The sequence below is a fragment of the Aquarana catesbeiana genome, linkage group LG03 (assembly GCF_042186555.1).
Source record: "Aquarana catesbeiana isolate 2022-GZ linkage group LG03, ASM4218655v1, whole genome shotgun sequence".
In the NCBI taxonomy this organism is placed as follows: Eukaryota; Metazoa; Chordata; class Amphibia; order Anura; family Ranidae; genus Aquarana; species Aquarana catesbeiana.
In genome coordinates this window covers 516,309,051-516,335,740 of record NC_133326.1, presented here as the reverse complement: position 1 = coordinate 516,335,740, position 26,690 = coordinate 516,309,051, and the positions used below count along the sequence as shown (strand labels likewise).

The 26,690-nt window shown below is 45.5% G+C and overlaps 1 protein-coding gene across 1 annotated transcript; it reads right to left on the bottom strand.

The window, feature by feature from the left end:
- On the bottom strand, positions 1-26,249 carry LSM11 (LSM11, U7 small nuclear RNA associated). Its single transcript, XM_073621175.1, has 4 exons — positions 25,826-26,249; positions 16,562-16,701; positions 6,096-6,179; positions 1-737 (listed from the first exon to the last, which is right to left on the bottom strand). Exons 1-4 carry the CDS (start codon positions 26,220-26,222, stop codon positions 372-374), a joined length of 987 nt encoding a protein of 328 aa, XP_073477276.1. The 5' UTR covers positions 26,223-26,249; the 3' UTR covers positions 1-371.
- Positions 26,250-26,690: the final 441 nt, after the last annotated feature.

Here is a 26,690-nt window from a genome sequence, read left to right as displayed (position 1 = left end):
AATGGTAGATTCATGTATTTTGTAAGTACAATGGTAGAGCTAACATAAAAAAAAAGTGTGAAAGCCTAGATATCAAAATTCTCAGTAATCGGGCACAATAATTTCTCCTACTGATCCTGCAGCTGTGGTAAACCAGTCCTGTGTAGTACATTTCCTCCGCCAAGCAGAATAAAATATATCAAAAGTGATTTGCACATGATCATATTATGAAATGAGGTAAATAATGACAAACTGTAAATGTCTTGTTCCACACTCTACATCTCATGCCTCCATATAACAGTGTTCAGGTTGTTCCATGTCCCTGAGGATTTGGGTGAAGGTGGTTACAATGAGTGGCTGGTCTCATCTTCGGGTTCTTAGAGTACAGGTTCTCATGTTTGTAAGTGAACCAGTACAATGCTTTCTCCCCGAATAAAAAGCTGTTTTATGTGGCGCTTGTACACCTTCTGATAATCAATCTTCTCTTGCGGCTGTCTAGTCCTCAGTTTGGGTTTATCACCAGAGATTCCCGATTGTCCTTGATCCTGAACAGCAGTGCTCCTGCCTCGGGCTTGGGCAGATCTGCTAGGATCTTCGACAGAGGTTCTCCTGTCTGTGCTTTGCCCGTGTGGAGCTTTGTGATGTGGAAGGGAAATTCCAGGTGTCCTTTCTACAGCACTTTGTGTCCTTTCTACAGCACTTTGTGTCTCTGTAGAGGATTGTAACTCAGACTCCTGCAGCTTAAGCCTGTCAAACAGCTGCAAGACAAATTCATGTAAATTAGAGATAAGCAAATGCAAGCCATAAGTGGCCATAAAAACAATATACAGTAGTTGGATGGACAGCTAGTGAGTACAGGAGGTAAGGTGCAGATATTAAAAAAAAAAAAAAAAAAAAAAAGTAAACGTTTTTGGATGCAACCCTCCCATAGCACAGCTGAGGCTTGTCAATTTCAGACAGTTAATTTACACCAGGGATAAGTAACCTTTGAGAGGTGGAGATCTACCCGATCACCAGGGTGCAGCCCCCCTTTTTATTTATGTATTTTTTTAAATTTTTTGTTTAAAAAAAAAAAAAAAAAAAAACGAACTAGGAAGGCCCCAATAAAAAGGATGGCATAAAGAACTCTTATAAAAATACAAATGTCACTGTAAAAAAAAAAAAAAAAAAAATAATAAAGAAGAAGAAGAAAGAAAGGATGTAGTATATATTTACCTATTTTGAGCCTGCCTTGGTTCGGTCATGTGATGTTATCTTACCTGTGTCAGCCAATAGTGGCTGCAGGGGAGAAAGCCTGGAGCGGGGATGTCACCCATAGGTTCCCATGCCATTGGTGCTTTCTCCTCTACCATGCATACGCTGCTGGATCACACAGGTGAGAGAATGTGACCAGATTGGAGCAGCCTGAAAATAGGTTAGTTAGCATAGGTGTTAGAGGGGTAATTTTTAAGGCTAGCTATGTGCAAGCTGGAATTCTACTTTAGTCCTGGTTCAAACTATTGGGGTACAGGAAACCGCATCCGATTCGTACAGGATTTACACTGCATTCCTGTTCAAATCACAAGCGATTCTTTGCAGTGGGATTTGAGCCATTCATTTTGTATGGCTCAAACCGCACAGTACCTGCAGGAAAGGTGCATGTACTTTTTTTATTTTTTTTTCCTGCACTGTGATCCAATTCAGCCAAATCACACTATTTTTTTTTTTGGGTGTCACTAACTTAACATTGACACCCACTGCAGTTTGCATCAATGTGAATGGGGTGTTAATCTTTCTGCATTGACAGTCAGTGGTAGTGTTAATTCAAACTACCCTCCCTATTGGTGTGCAGTGTCAGTGTTAATGAACCCCTTTATCTTGTATTCGTGGCCAGTGGCAGTGTTTTATTAGCCCCTTCATGCTGTGCCACAAAAGGGGTTAATCAACACAGACACTGTTGCAGCACAAAAAGGTTATTTAAGTGCCACTGGTCAATGATGCGTCAGTGGCAGCACATTAACCCCTTCATGCTGCACATTACTAATATATTTTTAGCCCCTTCACTGTCCCCGCATAGTGCAGTGCCATTCATTTAAAATAGCACCTCAATTAACCTTGATAGTTCACCCCAATTCATGTGCATTTCGTTGTATCACAATGCACACATGGTAACCATCTGCAAGTTGAGGTGCACCGCGTTAACCGGTTCCCGACCGGCGCACGCCGATGTACGTCGGCAGAATGGCACGGCTGGGCAAATGGGCGTACCTGTACGTCCATTTGAATTCCCTGCCCTGCCATTGCGTGCGCGCACGCTGGCCGGGAGCTCCATGAGTCGGGTCGCGGGTCCCGCAGACTCGATCGCCGCGAGGATACCCGCGGTCGCCTCACGGAGAGGACGAACGGGGAGATGCTGATGTAAACAGCATCTCCCCATTCTGCCTAGTGACAAGTGTCACTCGATCTCTGCTCCCTGTCATTGGGAGCAGAGATCAGTGACGTCACACACCAGCCCATCCCCCTGACAGTTAGAAATCACTCCCCTAGGACACACTTAACCCCTCCCCGCCCCCTAGTGGTTAACCCCTTCACTGCCAGTGTCATTTACACAGTAATCAGTGCATTTTTAATCGCACTGATCGCTGTATAAAATGACAATGGTCCCAAAAAGGTCTAAAAAATGTCCGACATGTCCGCCATAATGTCGCAGTCACAATAAAAATCGCTGATCACCGCCATTACTAGTAAAAAAAACTTTTTTTAATAAAAATGCTATAAAACTATCCCCTATTTATTAAATGCTATAACTTTTGCGCAAACCAATCAACGCTTATTGCGATTTTTTTTTACCAAAAATATGCAGAAGAATACGATCGGCCTAAACTGAAGAAAAAAAAAATGTTTTTTTTATATATTTTTGGGGGATATTTATTATAGCAAAATGTAAAAAATAATGCATTTTTTTCAAAATTATCGCTCATATATTGTTTATAGCGCAAAAAATAAAAATCGCAGAGGCGATCAAATACCACCAAAAGAAAGCTCTATTTGTGGGGAAAAAAAAAGGACGTCAATTTTGTTTGGGAGCCACGTTGCACGACCGCACAATTGTCAGTTAAAGCGACGCAGTGCCGAATCGCAAAAAACGCTCTGGTCAGGAAGGGGGTAAAATCTTCCGGGGCTGAAGCGGTTAAAGGAAAAAAAAAAAAAAGGGAATGATCTCAAGTGAGAAATTAACCTAACCCTTATGGTAGCAGCAGTAAAAGGGTTAGCCTTTCTTTTAATTTATTTAAACTTAAATTTTTACTGTTATATGGGGGACTGATAAGTGTGACAGAATTCATGGGGCCTCATCATAGAAGCTTATGGCTCTCTGGAGGTCCATTAAATGATCAGATGAGCTTAAGAACTTATTTTTATATCCGGTAGGGAACAGGTTTGCTTTGTAGAGACATCAGACAGCTAAATAGATCCCTGATGCCTCCTCTCTGTGCCGCATGTGGAGGTTGGGGACAAACAGTCCCCTGCATCCATTCACCTAGGTTGGTGGCAAGAACCTAGATGTGTTCAGGAGTGAACTCACTAATATCCTCCACTTGATCATCCAGCTCCGCTATCTATCCTGCTCAGAGCCGGGAAGGGCAGCGAGCAGCATGGCTGCTAATCAAAGCAGGAGGATGTGGCCAGAGCATGTCCCGCTGGAAAAGTAAGGTGAACAGGCTATGAAGAATTGTTATGAGGGGCATTTGTATAAACACCCATTGCTCCCGGGACCTGTACATTCTTATGTGACCATGAACTTACAGTTTAAAAAAAATGCAGACACCATAGCAAAAACAAACTGATAAGGTCATCCCTCTGCCCTCTCCTCCTATCTACATGTCCCTGGTTAACACTTCTGCATATAGCACATCTGAATTGCTCCCAGTCCTGACCCTCCCTCTCCCAGTCTGAGTGCTGCTGTTCATGAAATTGCAAGAGGCTAATACCAAGTGAAATTCAGGTATTTTTTACACTAGTTGCATTCAATAAATACATTTTCTGATGTACTAATTCATGAATACATACAATGCATCTGGAAAGTATTTACATTGCTTTACTTTTTCCACATTTTGTTGTTATGTTACAGCCTTATTCCAAAATGGATTAAATTCATTATTTTCCTCAAAATTCTACAAACAATACCCCATAATGACAACGTGAAAGATGTTTGTTTGAAATCTGAAAATTTATTAAAAACAAAAAAGAAAAAAAGAAAAAAAAAAAAGAAAATCACATGTAAAAGAAGTATTCACAGCCTTTGCCATGACACTCAAAATTGACTTCAAGTGCTTCTTGTTTCCACTGATCATCCTTGAGATGTTTCTAAAGCTTTATTGGACATGATTTGGAAAGGCACAAACCTGTCTATATAAGGTCCCACAGTTAACAGTGCATGCCAGAGAACAAACCAAGTCATGAAGTCCAAGGAATTGTCTGTAGACCTCCGAGACAGGATTGTATCGAGGCACAGATCTGGGGAAGGGTACAGAAAAATGTATGCAGCATTGAAGATCCCAATGAGCACAGTGGCCTCCATCATCCGTAAATGGAAGAAGTTTGGAACCACCAGGACTCTTCCTAGAGTGATTCGCCCGGCCAAACTGAGCGATCGGAGAAGTAGGGCTTTATTTAGGGACGTGACCAAAAACCTGATGGTCACTCTGACCGAGCTCCAGCGTTTCTCTGTGGAGAAGAACCTTCCAGAAGAACAACCATCTCTGCAGCACTCCACCAATCAGGCCTGTATGGTAGAGTGGCCAGACAGAAGCCACTCCTCAGTAAAAGGCACGACAGCCTGCCTGGAGTTTGCCAAAAGGCACCTGAAGGACTCTCAGACCATGAGAAACAAAACTCTCTGGTCTGATGAAAACACAGATCAAACTCTTTAGCCTGAATGGCAAGCGTCATGTCTGGAGGAAACCAGGCACCACTCATCACCTGGCCAATACCAGCCCCACAGTAAAGAATGGTGGTGGCAGCATCATGCTGTGGGGATGTATTTCAGCGGCAGGAACTTAGAAACTAGTCAGGATCGAGGGAAAGATAAATGCAGCAATGTACAGAGACATCCTTGATGAAAACCTGCTCCAGAGTGCTTTAGACCTCAGACTGGGGTAGAGGTTCATCTTCCAACAGGACAATGACCCTAAACACACAGCCAAGATAACATAGGAGTGGCTACGGGACAACTCTGAATATCCTTGAGTGGCCCAGACTTGAACCCGATTGAACATCTCTGGAGAGATCTGAAAATGGCTGTGCACCGGCGCTCCCCATCCAACCTGGTGGAGCTTGAGAGGTCCTGCAAAGAAGAATGGGCGAAACTGCCCAAAAATGGGTGCGCTAAGCTTGTAGCATCATACTCAAAAAGACTTGAGGCTGTAATTGGTGCCAAAGTTGCTTCAACAAAAGTATTGAGCAAAGGCTGTGAATACTTAGGAACTTGATTTTTTTCCTTTTTTTGCACTTTAGCTGTATTAATTTGTGGCTTTTACCTCTGCCTGAATATAAGATTTAAAAGTAAAATTATAGCCATCTAGAAAATACCAGCAGCACACATTGGTCACAGGATATTCAATTGCTACCCTGCATAGGCTGTCAATATGGGAAAGAGCATATGATTTAAAATATAATGTCAGAGTTCACTGGTAGTAAAAACATTTTATAACATTATTGGGCATTAGCAGAGGGGGCTGCCCAAGGCCTCGTGACCGCCTAATTTGCCTGTGCTCAATCACTAATGCGGACTGACCAACTGGCTCCAGGTGCCATCTGTAGCCATGGAAAGACTACAAGTCCCATGTTTGTGGCAGGAGGATTAAGATCGTGCAGGCACGATTGTGGTGATGCCACGTCACCTGCAATTGGTTTACTTCCTCCAGCCCAATAACTGAAGGTCTGTACCTCTATACGGGCAGGGATGTAAACAAACAATGTAAGAGCCTGCATACTGCACCCACAATGCACTGATCCTAGTTACAATATATCTGCAGGGATTCTATGCAATAAAAAGATATTTTTTTAATTTCATTAATGTGGGTAAGACACTACTACTACTCTTTCAGAATGTTAAAGCAAATAGATGGATAGGTTACCCGTGTCAACGTCAACTGGGGCTCATTGTAGAAAGCTTTCCCAAGGACAGGCTTCCTATAGGTCTCATCTACATCGACCATCGCCTGAAAAAGAAACAAATGAATTAAATTGGTGTATCTAAAATAACTTCAAAACCATTATGTTTTTAAAATAGGTGTCGGAGGCGAGACATGTTGGGGGCATGCCATGGATGATGCGAGCTGAGGCAGCTTTATCTGCTAACCATTCAGGCTGGGCTATCTCTTCCTACTTCGACAGCATGCTTTGTGTTTGGATGAACCTTTCCCCAGCCCGCACTCTCACTAGTCAGCAGCATCAACTTATCAGACCTTGTTAGCCTGAGCGATGGCCAATAAGCATTTACCAATGGTCATAGATGTTTTTTATTTTTACACCTCCACAAAGAATATTTTCACAGAAAAGCTGACTTACACTTTTTATTACACCTAGCTTAACTACTTGGGGGCATAGTGACACACTTGTACGTTGTTCCTGTCTTCAGGTTTAGGGCGCAGGTGCTTTGATTGTACACAGTAATGCCCCGTACACGCGATAGGATTTTCCGACAAAAAATGTTAAATGGGAGCTTGTTGTCGGAAATTCCGACCGTGTGTAGGCTCCATCGGACATTTTCTATCGGAGTTTCCGACACAAAAAATTTGAGATCTGGATCTCAAATTTTCTGACAACAAAATCCGTTCTCGTAAATGCCGATCGTGTGTACACAATTCCATCGCACAAAGTTCCACGCATGCTCCGAATCATGCAGAAGAGCCGCACTGGCTATTAAACATTTTTCCTCGGCTTGTCGTACGTGTTGTACGTCACCACGTTCTTGACGTTCGGAATTTCCACAAGATTTGTGTGACCGTGCGTATGCAAGACAAGTTTGAGCCAACATCCATCGGAAAAAAAAAAAAAAACATGGATTTTGTTGTCGGAAAATCCTATCGTGTGTACAGGGCATAAGTGTTTGTCAGCAGGTCCCAGCCAATGATTCATGGCCAGGACCTACTGATCGGCTGTGTCCATTCACAGCCCAGAGCCTGGTGTTGACAATTAACACAGGGCTCTGTACAAAGAGAAAACGGTCTGGGTTTCTTATCCCTGCAAAGCAAGTTAACTGACAGTGTATAGTATCACTGATCACTGTATTAGTGTCACTGGTGATGTCAGCGGCAGTTAGTCAATCACCAACCCCCCCGCCGTGTCAGATATTGCCCACTGCATCACAATCCCACTAGAAGGCAAAACAATAAAAATTCTAGTATAGTATAATATTATTTATATATATATATATATATATATATATATATATATATATATATATATATATATATATATATATATATATATATCCCGTTACTAGTAAATGTAACTGGTCATTTTCTCAAGTTGTCTTCCAGGACAGCACCCTGAGAGAAGAGCATGCCGCTCAGCGCTACCTTAGTGTGTAGGACCTTCCTACCAAACGCCAGAACCTGAGGTGACAGCAACTCCACCCTATAGTGTCTCAGGAAGGTGCTCTGGCTTGACCATGTAGCTGCTCTGCACGCTTGCTGACCCTTCTTCTGACCAGAAGAACTAACTAATAAGTGGCTGGACCTTCTAAACTCTAACTCTATCTAAATAAGCTAACAAATGTCTGACATCTAAACAATGAAAGGAACTCTCTCTCTCTCGTTCTGAGGATTTGTACAAAATAAAGGAAGGACAATCTCTTGAGTTCTGTGGAACCTTGAGGCTACCTTCGGGAAGTACAGGGGGTCCTGCAGGGGGTCCTGCCTGAGTACAGCCCTGTCGTCAAATAATAGAAAAAAGTGCTCTTTTATTGACAGAGCCTGGATGTCGCCTATCCTCCTGGCCGTTGTAACCGCCAGCAGGAAGGCTGTCTTTATGGTAATTTAAGAGCTATCGGCTCAGACGGTGCCCTGGTTAGGGCTTCCGAGACTAGCGTTGTCCCAAGGCAGAAACTTGCTCATCTGCACTGGGGACAGTCTCTCTGGCTGACAAGAACCTTTCAATCAGGGGGTCCAGAGCCCGCCTCCTGTCCAAAAAACTGCTAATGTTGATTGGGTCTATTTAGGGGCGTTCACTTCTCCGCCTTCTATTTAAGCTGGCTCAGCTAACCGGAAATCAGGTGCGTGATGATGCCCTGTGGGAGGGCGAAACGTTGACGTTATTTCCAGGATTACTGACGTCACTTCCGGTCGTTTGGAACGCACGCCAGAAACAGCCGTTTTATACGATCTGCTCCAAGCTTGATGCTTGCTTTAATCCTATTTTTTTGTGAGTACCCATCTTTTGTTCAAATAAACCCTTTGTTTATGGTGCTTCACTATTGGTTCCATTTTTTTGCTTCTGGGTAAGTGTTTGTCTGGCTGAAACCCTTCACCAAGGAACCCTGAATCTATTAACCGGACGTCTTATTCAGCATCTCAAAGACATCCATACCAAGCCTTAAATGACCCACCAGACTAAAAAGCTGGGGGTCATGTGGATCTGGTGAGTGGGGACACATAAGGGGGTGTTGTGCACCTGAATCTTCTGAAGCACCTTTGTTCCCTTCACTTTGGATTGGAGCACCTTGAGTTACCTTTTTTTGGACTTTTGTGGTTTTAATATTTCAGTTTCTATTTCACTTATATATTGTGTTTGCGAGCGCTATATTTATATTTTTCACATTCAAAAAAACTGGACAAGCCTGCGACCTGAACCTTAAGGGTCTTATTTGCCACCCCCTGATCCGCGCCATCCTGAAGAAAATCCAGAATGGCAGGAATCTTGTTGGGAAGTCCCCTTCGCCGTGCACCAGCGCGAGAATACTCCCCAGACTTTGGTGTAAAATACGCCTCGTAACCGGTTTCCTACTCAAAAGGGTGTTGATTACGCTCTCCGAACACCCCCTTTTTCGCAGGCTCTCCCTTTCAAGAGCCAAGCAGTCAGCCTGAAGAAGCCGGGATCTGGGTGGCAGACTCGGCCCTGAAGCAGAAGGTCCTGCCGCTCCAGAAGGCACCGAGGGGGAGCTACAGACTAATTTACCAGGGAAGGGAACCAGGTCCTCTTGGGCCACCATGGGGTGATCGGAATCAGTCTGCCTTCTGAGAAACTCAGCTTCTGCAGAATCCTCAGGATCAAAACTAAGGGGGGAAAGGCATATGCCAAGTGGAAGTCTTGGGCGAGCGTGTCTACCGCCTCTGAACCCCTCTTGAGAGAATGAGAAGAATCTCTTCACTCTTCCATTCCCTCTGCGGGCAGAGATCGATCTTTTGGCTGCCGAAGTGCCAGCATATGAGGGAGTACACTTTGGGGTTCAATTCCCACTCGCCCTGGTTGCCGACTGAGGTAGTCCGCTTCGACATTGTATGCCCCTTTATATGCACTCCAGGAGTTCCAGAGCCAAGGTCAGAAAAGAGCGAGATCTGGTGCCTCCCTGATGATTTAGGAAGGCCACCGCAGTTGCGTTGTCTGAAAGGATCTGGTCCTCCCTGTGCACGATTCTTTCCTCGAAGGCCTTTAAAGCCTCTCTGAACACCAATAGTTCCCGGAAGTTGGAGGAAGCGCTCCTCTGACTGGTTCCATGCGCCCTAGGCTCGAAGTTCCTGTAAGTGGGCCCACCAACCCTAAGCGCTTGCATCCGTTGTTACCCTGAGGGGTTGGAGTTGGGCTCAAAGGTGGCCCTCCCACAAACTCTGAGGATTGAGCCACCACTGCAGAGACTCCTTCACCCTTCCTGGAATGGAAACCCTGTTGTCCAGCGTTCCTCTTTTCCCGTCCCAGGAGGATAGGAGGAATTGCTGGAGAGTCCTTGAATGGAGCTGAGCCCATGGGACCACGGGGGATACAGGATGTCATCAACCCGAGCACTCTCATGACCTTTGTAAGAGACCTCTTCCAATTCTAGTAGGGATGCTACTGCTGCAACAAGGCCCTCTACCTTCCCCTGGGGCAAAACAAGCTTCTGTGCTGTTGAATCCACCAGGAATCCTAGATAGACTTTGGTCTAGGCAGGAACCAGAGAGGACTTTTCCTGGCTGATAATCCACCCCAGGGACTCCAAGGTACTCACTACAGTGGCCAGGTCGGAGAGAAGGAGATCTTGACTCTGGTGGTAAACCAGTATGTCGTCGAGATAGGGGGATCAGCGTTACGCCTCGGAGATGGAGGAATGCAACCACCTCTGCCAGGATCTTTGTAAACACTCTCGGACTGGCTGCCAGTCCAAAGGGTAGGGCAGAGAACTGCCAGTGCTGCACTCCCTGCTCCGAGGGAATTGTGTACCTTAAAAAAAAGCCTGGTGCTCTGGAAAAATAGGGACGTGAAAATAGGCATCCTTCAAGTCTATCTTTACCATAAATAAGTCCTACAGAAGGTGCTTTCTGAGAGTATAGACGCTCTCCATGCGGAACCTTTTGTACCGCAGGAACCTGTTTAACCTTTTTAGGTTTAATATGAGGCAGTAATTTCCCTGAGGGCTTTGGGACTACAAAGATGTGGTAATAAAATCCCTGCCCGCACTGTTCTGCTGGGACTGGCATTATGACCCCCTGCTTTGCCAGCTGTCTTACACTGTAAGAGACCCACTGCTTTCTGAGGGTCCCTTGGTAAGTGGGTTAAAAGGAAACGTGGGGGAGGTGAGGAGTGTAACTCCAATCTGTAGCCCTCTCTTACTATCTGAAGGATGTGGAGACTGAGCAATCCTTTCCCACTGAGAGATAAAGTGGGAAAGACTTCCCCCCACCCTTACGTCACTTGTTATCCTTGTCGGCAGACTTCTGGCTGGGGAAGAGAAGACCTCCCTTCTGCTTACCTTTACCGACCCCCCCAGCACCTGGTAACAGTACCTTCCTTTTTATTCGCTAAACTGTTTTTTAGCCTGGGGGCCTCAAAAACAGTTTCCCCTCTCCTTCTTAGGTTTTTTGGGAAATTTCTTGCCTTTCTCTGTAAACCTAGAAAGGGCCTGATCCAACCCAGTGCCAAAGAGCAGGGAACCCTCAAATGGAAGACCACACAGCCGAGTCTTAGAAGTGTTGTCCCCATCTTAGGTCTTGAACCACAAAGCTCTCCTTGCGGAATTCAAAAGGGCACCTGTTTTGGCGGTTGTACACACCGTTTTGACTGCTGCATCTGCCAGGTAGGCTACTGCCCTACCAATTACATCTAAAGAGTCCAAGACCTGTTTGGACTTAGAGGTTCGCAACACATGATCCATTAGTTTGGTAACCCACATGTCTGCGTTCCTAGCCACACAAGCCGAAGCCAAGGCAGAACTCATAGCCGCTGCATTGGCTTCCCAGGCCCTGCACAAAGGGTCTCAGCTCGTCGATCCATCTGGTCCCTGATGTTGCCTGCATCCTTAAATGAGGGGTCAGATTGCTCTGACACCTGAGTCAGGGAAGCATCTAATCTAGGTGTCTTAAAGAATCTCTCTTCCTCCTTGAAGGGTCACCTACGTTTCCACGTTTTAAACTTCAAAAGCTTTCTTTCAGGCTCCTTCCACTCCCTCAGAATGATATCCTTAAGGGTCTGGTGGATAGGGAGGACTTTGAATTGGGCTTAACCAAGCCTCTATACATCCTATCTTGTGCGGACACCTGTGCTGCGGGTTCCTGAATCTCTTCTGATGCATACACTGCCCCAAGAAGGCCCTCCATATCATCGGCAGCAAAGATATGTCTGCCTGGTCTGGAGCCCTCCTCCTGATAGTCCTCATCAGAACCACTCTGATAGGGGGATTCAGCCTCCTCCTCCTCAGAATCCTGAGGAGAGGTCTCAGGGGTTCCGGGTGCCTATGTGTGCTACCCTCTGCTCGGTTGAGGAGGGGCCCTCTTGGAAAGGAAGAAGCTTGTGGATACACTGAGTGATCCTGTGGCAATTTATCATTACAAGATCCGCATCCCTTAGAGCGGGAAGGGGCTTTAGGATGGCTGGTGACCACCTGGGCTGTACCGTCATCCCCTACAAGAGACACATATGCAAGTTAGAAAGGAATGCCCCCCCTTGCTATGTCCTGCAGGAGTAAGAGTCGGGGTCCCCCGCCCCCATCATTACTCCTGCCAGCTAGGTCGACTCACCCCTGTGGTCTCCTCTAATGCTGTGGCCGCTAAGGGCCTCTCCTTTCTTTCCATCTTGTCACCAGAGTCTTCCAACCCTTGCTGAGACTGGTGTGATGATCAGCAAGAGCAGGATGCGGACGCCTGCTCCACCGGTCAGACCTCCACTCCCAGCTCAGAACGCCGATGCCGCTGCCATTTTGCTGAAGCCCCAGACTGGAAGTGACCCAGGGAGGCGCGGCGGCATCATTTCCGGTGCTAGGGAGGAAGCCGTGTCATTCCTCTTCCTGTATCCGGCAAGATGTTGCAGAGTCCTCTCAGCCCAGTTGATCGGCACCATACCTCACTGCTAGCCTCCCGTGCGACTTTCTGCAGGGAGTGACCAGGAGTTGGGATATGCTGCACCCGGCGCCCGCCCCGAGGGAGACCCGACCGACAGCCCCCCCCCCTGCTGAATGGATGCCCCACCAGTTAAGGGGGGGGGGGGGGGTAGATTGGGGAGGCACAGGAAAATGGTTCCTGAAGTTCTGGGTACCCCACTGTACGCAGGGTCCTTCAGCTCTCAGGGGGGCTTGTCCCAATTCTGCTGCCCCCTGAGAAAAAATGGGGAGATCCCCCCCAGGAAGGGCCAGCCTTACCGGACCCAAAAGCTTCACAAGCCTGCGGCCTGGCTCCCCCGGCCAGGGGGAGACCACCTGCCCATGGCTTCGGGTCTTTTAGAAAAAAAAAAAAAAAAAAAACAGTTTCGCTGTGGGGAACCACAACCTCTTTGTTGATTGTGTTTCCTGTCAGGTGGGACCAGTCATCTCTCAGGGTGCCGTCCTGGAATACGACTTGAGAAATTAGATTTTTTTAAATTGGAAATGTTTTAAAGCAGAATGTTTTCAAAATGTTTTCTTTTTTCGTTAATAATAATAATAATAATAATAATAATAATAATAATAATAATAATAATAAGAAGAAGAAGAAGAAGAAGAAGAAGAAAAAATCCCAGTGGTGATCAAATACTACCAAAAAAAAAGCTCTGTTTGTGCACAAAAATTATATAAATTTAGTTTGGGTACAGCATAGCATGACCGTGCAATTACCAGTTAACTGCTTTCGGACCGCCGCACATCGATATACGTTGGCTGTTTGAAGAGGGATATCTTTGTTATAGCAGCAGCTAGCTGCCATAACCCCGGTATCCTCTTCTTCAGCGGGCGGTCCGGTTTCCGATAATAGTGGTCTCTGCGGCGGATTCGCTGCGAGATCACTTTTATTGGCGGCGGGTGAGGGGAGGCAATCGGGAACTCTTCTGTGTGTGGTATGGAGATGAGTGAGGGGGAAGATGGCCCCCCCATCTGTCTCCATACCATTGCAGGGCAGAAGTGACATCAAAACGTCACTTCCACCCTTCGCTCTTAAAAGGGCCATTTTTTTTTTCAAATGACATTTTTTTTTGTTTTTCTTATTGCATTTAGTGTAAATGTGGGAATTGAGGTCTTTTTAACCCCAGATCTTATATTTAAGAGGTCCTGTCATGCTTTTTTCTAAAACAAGGGATGTTTACATTCCTTGTAATAGGAATAAAAGTGACAATTTTTTTTTTTTTTTTTAAAGACCAGTGTAAAAATAAAAAAAAAAAAAAGTAAAATAAATAAGAAAAATTTTTTTTAATTTTTTAAACGTGCCCCATCCCGCTGAGCAACAAATCTCTGAAAGCGGCTCAGTCCTTAAGTGGTTAAAGTAGTGCAGTGCTAAATAGCAAAAAATGGCCTGGTCATTGGGGGTTGGGTGGTTTAAAATCTTCCAGAGCAGAGGTGGTTAAAAAGGTCTATGTATAGTCATTTTTTGTACAAAAAAAAAAAAAAAAAAATAAAAATATATAATAAATAATAAGAGTGCGCTTAGCCAATACTAAAAAAAAAAAAAAAAAGTGTGAGTGATCAGCGAGTGGTCAGTAACAGCGGATTTCCCTTTGTGGAGACACGCGCATATAGATCCTGTTAGGATCCGGTAAGCTGCCATCTATTTTATCCCCAACACAGTGGTGAAGCACTTTTGGATAATATTGCATTTAAGTTTCACATATTCATTGTTTTGGATGGACAATGTTATTTGACACAGCAGTCGGTTCACGGATGGACAAAGTCATTTTAGCTACACGTTTTGTTATTAAGGTTATTTTTTTAGAAAAACACCAACTATTTTGAAATCATCAATAAGGAGGTTTTTCATATCAGTTATAAATTATAGGACTTTTGTTTTTCAGACTTTGTTTCACTGTTTTGTGTCATTTTTTGTCACTTTGTATCAAATGTTCATATACACCTGGTACTTATTTAACAAAAGGAATTTATACTCAGCGCTGCCTCTATGAACCACTAATATACTTATACATGTAATAAATATGTGTCATATAAGAACATGTATAATAAAGTGCTCAGTGTCAATATAGTGCAAATAAAGTGCAATCAATAAAGTTCAACACATGTGCAAAGTAAAGCGCAATCAATAAAATTCATCAAGTGTGGGGTACAGGGTTGGTGACACGTTGATATAATCTTGGTGACTTCCTGTGCTCCCCTCCTGGGTCCCCATTCACTAGATAAAGATGATAAATACGCCTGTGTTATATATCAAGATGGTGCCTCCCGTCCAATGAATAGGTTGGTTGATCGTGCCTCAGAGAATGGGATCTCCTCTCCTCCACCACATGATGTAAGTCCTACACACTTTACTCAGTCAAAGGAACGTCAGGGTAGTAAAGTTTGGACAAATGAAGGAAAGGGGACATATAGTGTAATACTGCAAGATTTATTAAAAGGTTTAAAATCATTACACTTACATCAGAATCTTTAAAAACATGCAAAATTGCCGCCTTGGCATCCAAACAGCCATCACAAATTATCCTTAGCTTCAGGTTTCACCCCTCCCACTGGGCATCATCAGAAGCTTATGGAGTCTGTGATTGGCTGTCTTATACTACCGCCTACTACACCCAATGACTCCCACTACTCTCATTGATGGCGCAGTATGAAATTGGCCTCACTTCCCGTTTCCGCCGGGAACCGGAAGTGACATATTCGCCGAGACCGGAAGTGGTCAGCGGCGCCGGAAGTGATGTAATCCTCATTGCTAAAAGGTAAACACCAGCATCCTACTGAATTAACAGGAAGTGACCAGAAGCCATCTAGTGTTAGTAATTAGGTATTGCATTAAAAATGGACCATGATATATTACATTAGATTAAACATTGTCACAATAACAGTATACTCCATATGAAGAAAAAAATACACAAACAAAATCGTAATCAAATAATTGGGAATGACATAATGACGAAAGAACTGGTATTACTAAAGCAAGTAATGAAAGAAAAATAAAATGAAAATAAAAATAAATATAATAAATAAATAAATACTTTACTACCCCGACCGTCCTTTGAGTAAAGTGTGTAGGACTTACATCATGTGGTGGAGGAGAGGAGATCCCATTCTCTGAGGCACGATCAACCAACCTATTCATTGGATGGGAGGCACCATCTTGATATATAACACAGGCGTATTTGTCATTTTTATCTAGTGAATGGGGACCCAGGAGGGGAGCACAGGAAGTCACCAAGATTATATCAACGTGTCACCAACCCTGTACCCCACACTTGATGAACTTTATTGATTGCACTTTACTTTGCACATTTGTTGAACTTTATTTGCACTATATTGACACTGAGCACTTTATTATACATGTTATTATATGACACATATTTGTTGTGTGTATAAGTATATTAGTGGTTTATAGAGGCAGCGCTGAGTATAAATTCTTTTTGTTACTTCTTGGGGTATTTACCTTGCACTACAGCGGCAGCCCTATCACACGTGTGTGTGTATATCGCAGGTTAAATTTTCATTTTTACTTATTATTTAAGCCTATGAGCTTATGCACTTTGGTTTGACAGCGCACTTCACATATTTTTTATAGTCATTTTTTGTTTGCTTTGAATAAAGTAAAAGGATTAGAATATCTGTCAAGTTTTTAGTGCGATCTGTTTAACCCTATGTGACCCAGCTCAGTGTAAAAAGAAAAAAAAAAAAGAAAAAATGAACACCTGTGTGCATGAACAGGAGTTACGTCGGTCCAGCTAGGTCAGTCAAGATGGCAAAAAGGGGCCGAACCCGGAAGGAGCCAAGGAGATGTCAGCACTGGTGAGGGAGCTTGCGGACATCACATAACTGTGCTTCTTGCTGCGAAGGCCAGTTATAGGTGGGGACAGTGGCCATTTGTTTGTAACATCACTGGAAGAAAGGGGAGGGGAGTAGAGTCCAATTTAATGTCTTCATGAAGCAGCTGACCATTGAGTGCCAAACACCCGATCCCCCTGGACAAAAGCCTGAAAATGAAGCCTTGTAGAGTAAATTATTGTAAATGAGTACCATGTTCCAAAATTTGTCAAATGCAACAACGAATCCGGAGCACACGCCACGCAGTCCTTTAAAGGTACGGATGTGAACGTTGACCTTTAACCGTTCCTGCACACAGCGATACAGCACTCCCAGAGGACCGCCTTCATGCACTGAAATACAAAAGTTACATGAGTATTATAAATGAGTCTGCATTGAGGTGTAGTAATTACAGGTAGGGGCGATATCAGCACAAAAGGGTATTTATGTTATGAAGATAAATGACTTGTACAGGCTGCCCTGTAGTCACTATGCATAGTGATGTATACATTTTCATATTATTTTCTGCACACATTTTTTTTTTGCAGATTTACTACAGAAAAAAAATAATAAAAATGGGCCGGGGTAAACCTCAAGCCTCATGTGTGAGTGAATATGCACCATCCGGGACCTTACAGAGCTGATCATACACTGAAGATCAAAGCCCAACTCCTAGCAACAGAAGTAATGATCCCTTGCAGCAAGGCTGTGCCTGCACTGCAAGGGTTACTTGCTTGCTTTGGTCTAGGGCATGTGTCTCCAAACACAGGGCCAGTTTACTGACTATCAAACTTTTGGGGGATCAGAGTGTGGCCAGTGGGGGTGGAAAATGTCCCAGGCTTGACATCAGTGAGTAAAGAATGCCTCATGTGTGGTGTTCAGTTTCATAGTGCATGTGGGCAGTAGTGGGAGGAATGGTGCCCCATCTCCAGTGTCGGTGGGAGGAATGGTGCCCCATCTCTGGTGTCGGTGGGAGGAATGGTACCTCAAAGCAGCGGGAGGAATAAAGCATGGGTGAGAGCCTTCTGCTGGTGGAACGGAGCATCAGGTAAGTACCTCTCCCCTAGACAAAACAAGCTATCAATCCTTGCAGTGCAGGTGCATCCCCACTACAAGGGATAATTTAAAATTTTCCCAAAACTGGATCATAAGTCTGACCTTCTGCCCTTAAAAGCATTTGATCACACCAAGATCGGTGTGTTTGAATCCTTTTGATTTTTTTTTTAAATGGAGCCGCTTACATCAGGCATAACCGGAAGTGATGCAAGGTAATCGCTTCCAATTCCCTATATCATAGAGATGTACGAAGCAGTTCTGGTTTTTGTTAGTCTCTATGATCAGCAGACGATCAGGTTGCACAGAGGATCCCGATGAAGCAGCGGAATGGGGGGGCTCCTGCTGCTTCTAAAAACAATCCAGCAGCTAGTTAGCCACTAGAATTGCTTTTACAAGAGAGGTGACCATCGGCTCTAATAAAACGATAGTGGGATGATACCTGCAGCTACTGGAAAAACAAGGCCAATCCATGGAAGCCCCACCTCACAATCTACAGGACTTAGACCTGGTGCACACTAGTTGTTAGACCTGGTTCACACACTGAGTTGTACAGAATCACATGCCAAGGGAAATCTCATTGTTTTCAGTGATGCCAGTTCTAATCATTGCAATTCAGAATAGTGTGATTTTGGAAAAGGTTCCTGCACTACTTTGGTGTTATTACAGTGCAGCTTAGCCCCATAGAATATGCAAAATTGCATCAAAGTTGCAACACATAATCACACTGTAAATGGCATCAAAGGTGCATGCATTAGTGTGAACCAAGCCTTAAAGGATCTGCTACTGACAGCTTGGTGCCACAACGTACATTCAGAGGTCTAGTGGCATCCATGTCTCGATGGGTCATGGCTGTATTGGTGGCAAATGGGGATCTATGCTATATTAGGGGTGTTCATAAAGTGTGGCTGATTGGTGTAAGCACATTGTTTTTAGAGGTTCTCGTTCAAGGACTGATGCAGCTGTCCTCCATAGTGGTCAGCTGATCTGGAACAAGCATGCAGACTTCACTGACTACATGCTTCTTCCTGGTCAGAGGTAATCTGGCTGTGAAGACAAGGATCAGGGCGACAGACTTGGATCTTGGTCAATAGAGATGGGCCGAACACACCTGAACAGGGAAAAAGTTCTGACCCGACCGGCGAACCCTAATAAAGTCTAAGGGATCTGAAAAAGTCCTAATTTTGAAGACTTATATGCAAGTTATTGGCCATGAAAAGGGTCCGGTTACTTCCCTGGGGGACATGCATCAATGCGAAAAAGTACTAGTTACTTACCGGTAACTGTCTTTCTGGGAAATCTTCCAGGACAGCACACCTGAGAGATGAGAGGCTCCTCCCCACAGGAAACACAATCAATCAACAGCTGTTTTAAGTCCACACCCTTCCCCCTGATCCTCAGTTTGTAGAGAAGTAACTCCTGAACCTGGTTCACAAGGGAAATCATTCCTCATAGGTACTCACCTTCTAGTGTTCTAAAATTTTCCCTCCTCCAACGGGTGGGAAGTAGGCCTGCCGTCCTGGAAGATTTCCCAGAAAGACAGTTACCGGTAAGTAACTAGTACTTTTCTCAAGTCATCTTCCAGGACGGCACACCTGAGAGGATAATCAAGTACCTCAGGCCTACCTTAGGGTGGGACCACTGCAAGACCCTCTTGGCGAACCTCGGTTCTGCAGTAAGCTTTACCTTTACTCCATATGCTTGATGAAGGTATCTTAGCTGGATCATGCGGCTGATCTGCCGGTCTACTCCACATGTGTCCCTGCCTTCTCTGTTTCGGATGCAGGATCTAGGTGGAGTGGGCTCTTAAAGATGGAATCGGAAAACATGTTAAACTTGTAGGTTATCAATGTTGCCTGTCACACATCTACCAACAATGGCCTATTCTGCCTATAGGTGCTGTTTAGAACCACTAAAAAGATTAATCGGAGACCTGTGTTGTAAGACAAGGACACTACATTGATCCATAAGGGGGCCTGTCTTAACACAACCCTGTCCAGGGAAATAAAACTGCCAAAAAAGGGGGGCCCCTGACAGACAACCCCTTTTTGTTCATTTTTAGCTTTACGTCAGCAAAGACTGAAGGGAAACCTACTTAAGGGAAATAGATTAACAAAAACTTAATCCCTGGGTTTAAGGCATGCCCAATCTATAGTTTTACTTACGCCTGAGAGCCTACTCAGGAGATTAACATCTATAGCAGGAGAAGAACACTCATATTGCTACATCTAGTTTTGCTAGAAGGGCAAAATGAAGGCCATGCACCGAGCTGTAACCTATTTGGTCGGGTATACATGTTTATACTTCATCTTCAGGCCATAAAACTCCTCTGAACCGAACTTCCTAAGTTCTTATTAAACAGGGCGATTCATTATCGCCTTCCTCCAGTGACCCATAACTCTACTGGGCTTCAACCCTAGGAAATGGCTCTGGCATCCCTGAATGTAAGGGGTCGAGGCTTTCTGACATGTGACATCTGCACCAGAACTCCTGGCCCTTTCACAGAAGAGAAGGCTGAAATACAAAAAGGTGATACATGTATTATTAATATCACAAATAAAAAAAAAAAATCATAGATTGTGGACATAGCACAATAGATTTAGACAGAAAGGACACAAGCTTAGACATCAATGTTGTGTATCTGAGTGTGACTAGCTAAACCAAAATATCAAATATGGGAAGAGACCCAAATCTGAACCTCACAGTCTGGTTTTCTGATGTGCGGCCAATATGTAAGCATTAAGACACAAACACACCTTAAATGCTGCGCATTTCTGAAGTGCAGCTAGCTAGGTCATAACTGGTAAATACAGAAAGGACGGGAACCCCCTTTTACAGTGGTGTTTTACTGATGTACAGCAAAACAAGGCTATAAAGAGAAGACAGAAAGACCCAAACTTCTATGTTGCGTATTTATGACGAACCACCAAGTACAGTTATAAGACAATCCTTCCTGTTATGCAGTTCTGTAGTGCAGTTACATAGAACCAACAGAGAAAGAACACAAGCAACCTACAGCATTGTGTTTTTCTGAAGTGCCATAAGGTAAGGCAATATGAAACAGAAAGCACCAACAAGCTTCAATGTTGAGTACTTCTGCTGTGCAGCAACATAAAAAACAAACAACAGACAGCCTTTACAGCTGCGATCTTTCTGGTCTACTGCAAAATAAGGCAATAACTCCACAATGAGTATTCCTGCAGCATTGCAAAACCTGAACCAGAAGGGACAGATAAGCTTAGGGTTCCCACACCCGTGCGACCCAACCTGCCACTTGGGACTGCAAGACGCATGAGAAGTCATACTATGGCTTCCAAAGGGTATCATTCGTGACTGTGCGACTCCAGGTCGCAGCGTATCCAGCAGTCCCTGCTTACGGAACCACAGACCTCAAGATTGCACAGGTCGCAGGAAAAGCAGTTTTCGGGTCGAACAAACAAGGGGTCCCCATGCTGTGGCTCCCTGGAGGAGTGCAGCCAACAACCCCCTACTGTATATACCTAAGAAACAGCAAGGAAGATCAATGAGAAACACCACTTACTGCTGTGCCTTTCTGATATACGGACGATAAGTCAGTAAATATAGGACATACAGGACACAAACAATGTTCAATCTTTGTGTATGTCTGATGTGTAGCATATACCAATACTGAACAGAGATGTCATTACCCTCAATGTGTCTCCCTGCTGAGCAGCAAAAACAAATCAGAAAAAGCCTTCACTGTTGTGTCCTTTCTGATATGCAGCCAATAAGGCAGTAAACCTTCAATTTTGTATGTGTCTGATGTGCAACAACAATCTTGAATAGAGATAGCACATCCATATTGAAGTGATTTGGCATGCAACTCAACATGTCAAAGTCGCATGCCTAAAATCGGCAGCCATTGCTGTTAATAGCGCTGTCTGAATCAGCACGTCACTTTGTGGTGCTGCACTGATTACAAATGGCAGTATGTGTACTACCCATGGCACAGGTTCAATTTGTATTTTCCAACAAAATCAGGACCATCCATCTTCACTGCTACCTTTCTGATAAGCAACCAATAAGGCAGTAATACAGGACCCACAGACAAACTTCAATCGTGTATATCTCTAACGTGCAACAATCTAACAATTCTGAATAGAGATAGCACATCCATATTGAAGCGATTTGGCATGCAACTCACATGTCAAATCGCATGCCTAAAATCGGCAGCTATTGCCGTTAATAGCACTGTCTGAATCAGCACGACGCCATCTTGTGGTGCTGTACCGATTACCAAAGGCAGTATATGTACTACCCCTGCCATCAATCTTTCCTGCTGCCTTTCTGATAAGCAACCAATAAGGCAGTAATACAGGACACACAAAAACCCCACAGACAGACCCCAATCTTGTGTAGGTCTGATGTGCAGCAATATAACAATTATGAGCAGAAATGTCATCACCAGACTCAATGATGTGCGTTTCTGGCGTGCGGCACAAAACCAGAAAGTACAGACCACCTTCCCTGTTGTATTTTCTGATCTGTAGCCAAACAAAGCAGTACCTTTAGGATATAAAGGACACCCAACAAGCTTCAGCAGAGATGTCACAAATCTCAATGTGTACTTTAGTTGTGCCACCAAACACCCCAGCAAGGACAAACCTTCACTACTGAGGTCTACTGGTGAGCAGCCAAGAAGGAGTCATGGTGTATTCCTTTGGACACCTTACTATAGTAGCTGTTGTCCTACCTTACCTCCGTAGATTGAGCAAACGCTAGCCAGCTCATACACGGGTGGGGCTGATCAGTAACTAAAGTCTCAATGAGCCCAGCCCTAGAGACCAATATAAGACCTCTAAAAAGGGTGGTTACCAATTTAGCCTGGAGGTAAATAGCCACCTGCAGCCCTTAAAGAAGCAATCATATAGCCATCTAGCTCTTGCATATGTTTGCACAGAAAATCCTTAATCAAAGGATATAGGAAAAACGATTTATGGTAAATCACTTTTAGATCTGTCACTGAGTGGACTGTAGCCCAAACCAACAAAAAGGTTTTTCTTACCCCCTGCATTAAAATATAACCACAATGTAAGAGTGGAGTGGGAGGTTGGAGCTTATGAAAAGTTACCCATAGCAAGCAACCCCCAAAAAGGAGGATCTGTCACAAGGGAACCCCTACTGTGCCACACAGAAGCTTGGTCCCTGCCACATTGTTGAAAGTTAGGTCAGCTTTTAAGCATCTTGGAGCAACTTTAAGCAGATTCCTAGCAGCTGGGCAAATAGGGCCAGATAACCTAGTGCACCTGCTGAGCAAGTGAGCTTACTCATGAATCCTTCAACCATTGCACCATTAATAACTTGTTCAGTGGTATACCTGGCCAGTAAGGAACTCTTTGTTCTACCAGGTCACCCTCTTTGCTGTATTCACCCCTACTAATGTACCACAACCGGGTATGTAGGGAGAGGCTGGCAACCTACTGTTGTGATAACCACAGTGTCTCTGCTATAAGAGGAAGCTGTGGCTGGTGGTTTTTAGCAGTAGCTTCTGGGCTATTTTGTTATGGAGACCCCAGGTCCTGCACTGCACCACTCAGTAAATACAGGTGGAAGGGGAAAAAATGCCTTACCTACCTCTTTCCCATCTGAGGTGGTTTAGGCACACTTGCTCCTCTGCACCACTTGTCCACCATACAGCATCTCTGATGTAGGAGGGAGCTGTGGCTGGTGTCTTTAGCAAAAGCTTCTGGGCTATTTGAATCCAGACCCCAGGGGAGATTATCTCAAATGCCCAGAAACCATCTGGCTGGGATTGGGGATTTTTGACTCACCGTTGTCGTCTTCCCCTTTTTCCACAGCCACCGGGCTTGCTTTTCCATCCTTATGGTCCACACGCAAGGAGGATAGCCGCCAAAGTGCCCCCCCCCCCACAACTGCTGTCCCTTTAAGGAGCTGCAAGGTTAGGCTGTGTCCTGCTCTGTCCAGTCAGTATATACACATGGGGGGGGGGGCAATGCCGTACGTTCCTCATTCCCATGAGGTGGTTTAGGCAGACATTCACCATAGTAAACTGGTATCTCCTCGAAAGGAGGATATGGGCGCCTGCTCCTGCTGACTCTCAGCCTTCCCTTCTGGGTAAGAACGCGGGTCGTTCAGGCGGTGCCCTCCCCAGCAGCCCACGCGAGCTACCAGGGACCCAGGAGTCAGGGGATACGATCCCCCTGGAAAGAACCGACGGCCAGCACCCCCGTCTGAAAGGACTTCCGGACAGGTAAGGGGGAGAGACAGGATAAAGGCCCCTGAAGTTCTGGGGACACCACTGTACCCAGGGGCCTTCAGCTCTCAGGGGGGCTTTCCCAGTTTCTGCTGCCCCCCCTGAGGAAAGGATAGGGGAACCCCCCGGGAAGGATAAATATATCCCGCCAGACCCAGAGGCTTCCCAGGCATTTGGTCCGGCTCCCAGGGGGAGGCCACCAGCCCCAGGCTTCGGTCATTTGGAAAAAAACAAACAGTTTCGCCGTGTAGGGAGAAACACAATCAAAAACTGAGGATCAGGGGGAAGGGTGTGGACTTAAAACAGCTGTTGATTGATTGTGTTTCCTGTGGGGAGGAGCCTCTCATCTCTCAGGTGTGCCGTCCTGGAAGATGACTTGAGAAATAATTTTTTTAAAAAGATAATTTTTACAGGAGAAGTGATTTTAATAATGTGTAAAGTGATTGTAAAGGTTTGGGTTTTTTTAAATAACAAACATGTTATACTTACCTCCTCTGTGCAAGGGTTTTGCACAGAGCGGCCTTGATCCTCCTTTTCTGGGGTCCCCCAGCAGCGCTCCTGGCTCCTCCTTTTCTCGAGTGCCCCTACGGAGAGCCGCATTCCATGTAGGCACCTGTGGAACTTCCGCTCATTTGTCTCCCCCCCCCCCCCCCCCCGCCACATTTGCCACCTTTCGGGGGGGGGGAGCGGATACTCTTTGAAAGGTATCTTGTTCCCACTTCTGGGAGCCACAGCCACGGGTGTTGACGTCACCGCTCGGCTCCCTTCTCCTCCATCCCCGACCGGGCCAGTAGGAGAGAAGAGCGGAGCCTCACGCATGCGCAGTAGGGTCCCCAGTGTGAAGCCGTAAGGCTACACTGCCAGGTTCCCTTACCTGCAATGGCAGCGGCAGCACCCGAAAGCTGATGGAAACATCAGCTGTGGCCCCCGACATCGCTGGACTCCAGGACAGGTAAGTGTCCCATTATTAAAAGCCAGCAGCTGCAGTCTTCATTTTTGCAGCAGTGGGCGGTCCTCCACTTTAAGGTGAAAAACCTTGAGACTTTACAACTGCTTTAAAGTGCAACAATAAAAATGAAAAATTCCTTTAAATAAATATAGTGCCTGGGATTCCCTTAGTAAAGTGGAGCATCTGTAGCATATATAGAGAATATGCTGCAGCAAAAGAAAAAAAAAAATAATGAAATGAAATTTAAATTGCCCGCAATACAATATAATTGCCAGCAAAAAAAAAAAAAAAAAATAATAATGGCATTGGGTCATCATCCCCCCCCCCCCCCCCCCCAGTCTAGACCAGGCCCTTCGGATCTGGTATGGATTTTAGGAGAAACCATGGCAAATTAGAAATGAAAAAACCACGGTGTGGGGTTCCCCCAAAATCCATACCAGACCCTTATCCAAGCCCTTGTTAAAGGGGGCTTCCAGATTCCAATAAGCCCCCAGCTCGCAGACCCCCACAACCGCAGCCCAGGGTTGTGGGGATGAGGCCCTTGTCTTTGCCCACCCCCTAATTTGAGGGCATGTGGCCTGATATGGTAAGGGGGAGGGGGATGTGCTCGCTCTGGAAAGGGGAGGACCAGCCCCCACGCTGTTTTTTTTTAATCATTTTTTTTTACATTCAGCTGTCAGCAGGGAGCCCGCTGACAGCTAATAAGTCATCTGTTGTTAAGGACGCAGTGGACGGCTTCCCGGCTCCTTAGCAACCAGCTATTTGTTGGGGTGGGCCCCACACCGGTTTTTAAATTTTGCTGTGGGGTTCCCCTTAAAATCCATACCAAACCTGAAGGGGGGCCTCCACGCCATTATTTTCCACACTTTTTTATGGTTGGCAATGTTATTTTTTTTTTTTATTCAGCTGTCAGAGGGGAAGCCCGTTGACAGCTGATGGCTCCTCAATTGTTAAGGATGCCTCAGCCGGCTTTCCAGCCCGCTCCTTGCCCAGCTATGCCCTGTGCAGGGCGAACACCCGCCGAACACCCTACAAATTCAGGTGTTCCCTGAATGGGCGAACAGAAGATGATTGGACAGAACTTTTGCTCTGCCCGAACCATTCGCCTAACTCTATTGGCCATGAGAGGTGTTGTATCCCTGTGCTGACAGACATGTGTATGAGAATGTTGTGATGTGTACCTCCACCTACAAAGGGGGCGCTGCTGAGCCTTGTAGTCCCCCCTCATGGCTGCACTCACGTGGCATGCGGGTCAGCACGTTTTTGGGGGGCTTCCTCCTCCTCCTGGGGGGTCTGTCCTCCTCCCCCGGCATGGTCACCATCAGTTTCTTCAGCCTCTCCACCCTGTCGGGGTCCGGCGCCGGTTTCCTCCCCTTTTTGGCCGTTTTCCTCGTCCCCTCCGCCCGTCCCCGGGCCCGGCCGCCCCCCCGCAGGAAGCTCTCATACTCGGCCAGGTTGTTGAAGCATCGGACATCGGGGAAAGGGAGCGGGGTGCGGGAGGAGTACAGGGCCAGCAGGGGGTCAAAGGACTCTGAGCTGACATCCAGGCAGCTGTCCGGTACATCGTCTTCATCCCCGGACACCGGCTCACTAGAGACCCCGGCCTGGGCCTGACCCGCCGGAGCTTCCCGCTCCATGTGTGTAGTACCGCAAAGCGGACACTAGATGGCAGCATCACACCGTACAGCCGTCACATGGTCACTGCCTCTGCTGGCTTTTAAAGGAGAACTTTTCTGATAGACACATAGAGGGCGCTAGTGCTCACTACCCAAACTGAAAATAATAGCTGCCTGGCTGTCATGTCACTTCTGTTCCTTATTTATTATAGAAATGCCAACTGACTGGCTGTCATTCCACTTCTGTTCCTTATTCATTGTAGAAATACTAACTGATTGGCTGTCATGTCACTTCTGTTCCTTATTTATTATAGAAATGCCAACTGACTGGCTGTCATTCCACTTCTGTTCCTTATTCATTGTAGAAATACCAACTGATTGGCTGTCATGCCACTTCTGTTCCTTATTCAGTATAGAAATACGAACTGACTGGCTGTCATGCTGCCTCTGTTCCCTACTAATTCGAAAAATACCAGCTGCCTGGTTGTC

What these genes read in the sequence shown, in the direction of transcription:
- LSM11 (XM_073621175.1), bottom strand. Translation starts at nt 26,222, where the DNA reads ATGGAGCGGGAAGCTCCGGCGGGTCAGGCCCAGGCCGGGGTCTCTAGT. An exon ending in CGTGCTGACCCGCATGCCAC is followed by an intron (nt 16,702 to 25,825) that starts GTGAGTGCAGCC and finishes TTTGTATTTCAG; the next exon opens with TGCATGAAGGCGGTCCTCTG. An exon ending in TTGACAAATTTTGGAACATG is followed by an intron (nt 6,180 to 16,561) that starts GTACTCATTTAC and finishes TTTCTTTTTCAG; the next exon opens with GCGATGGTCGATGTAGATGA.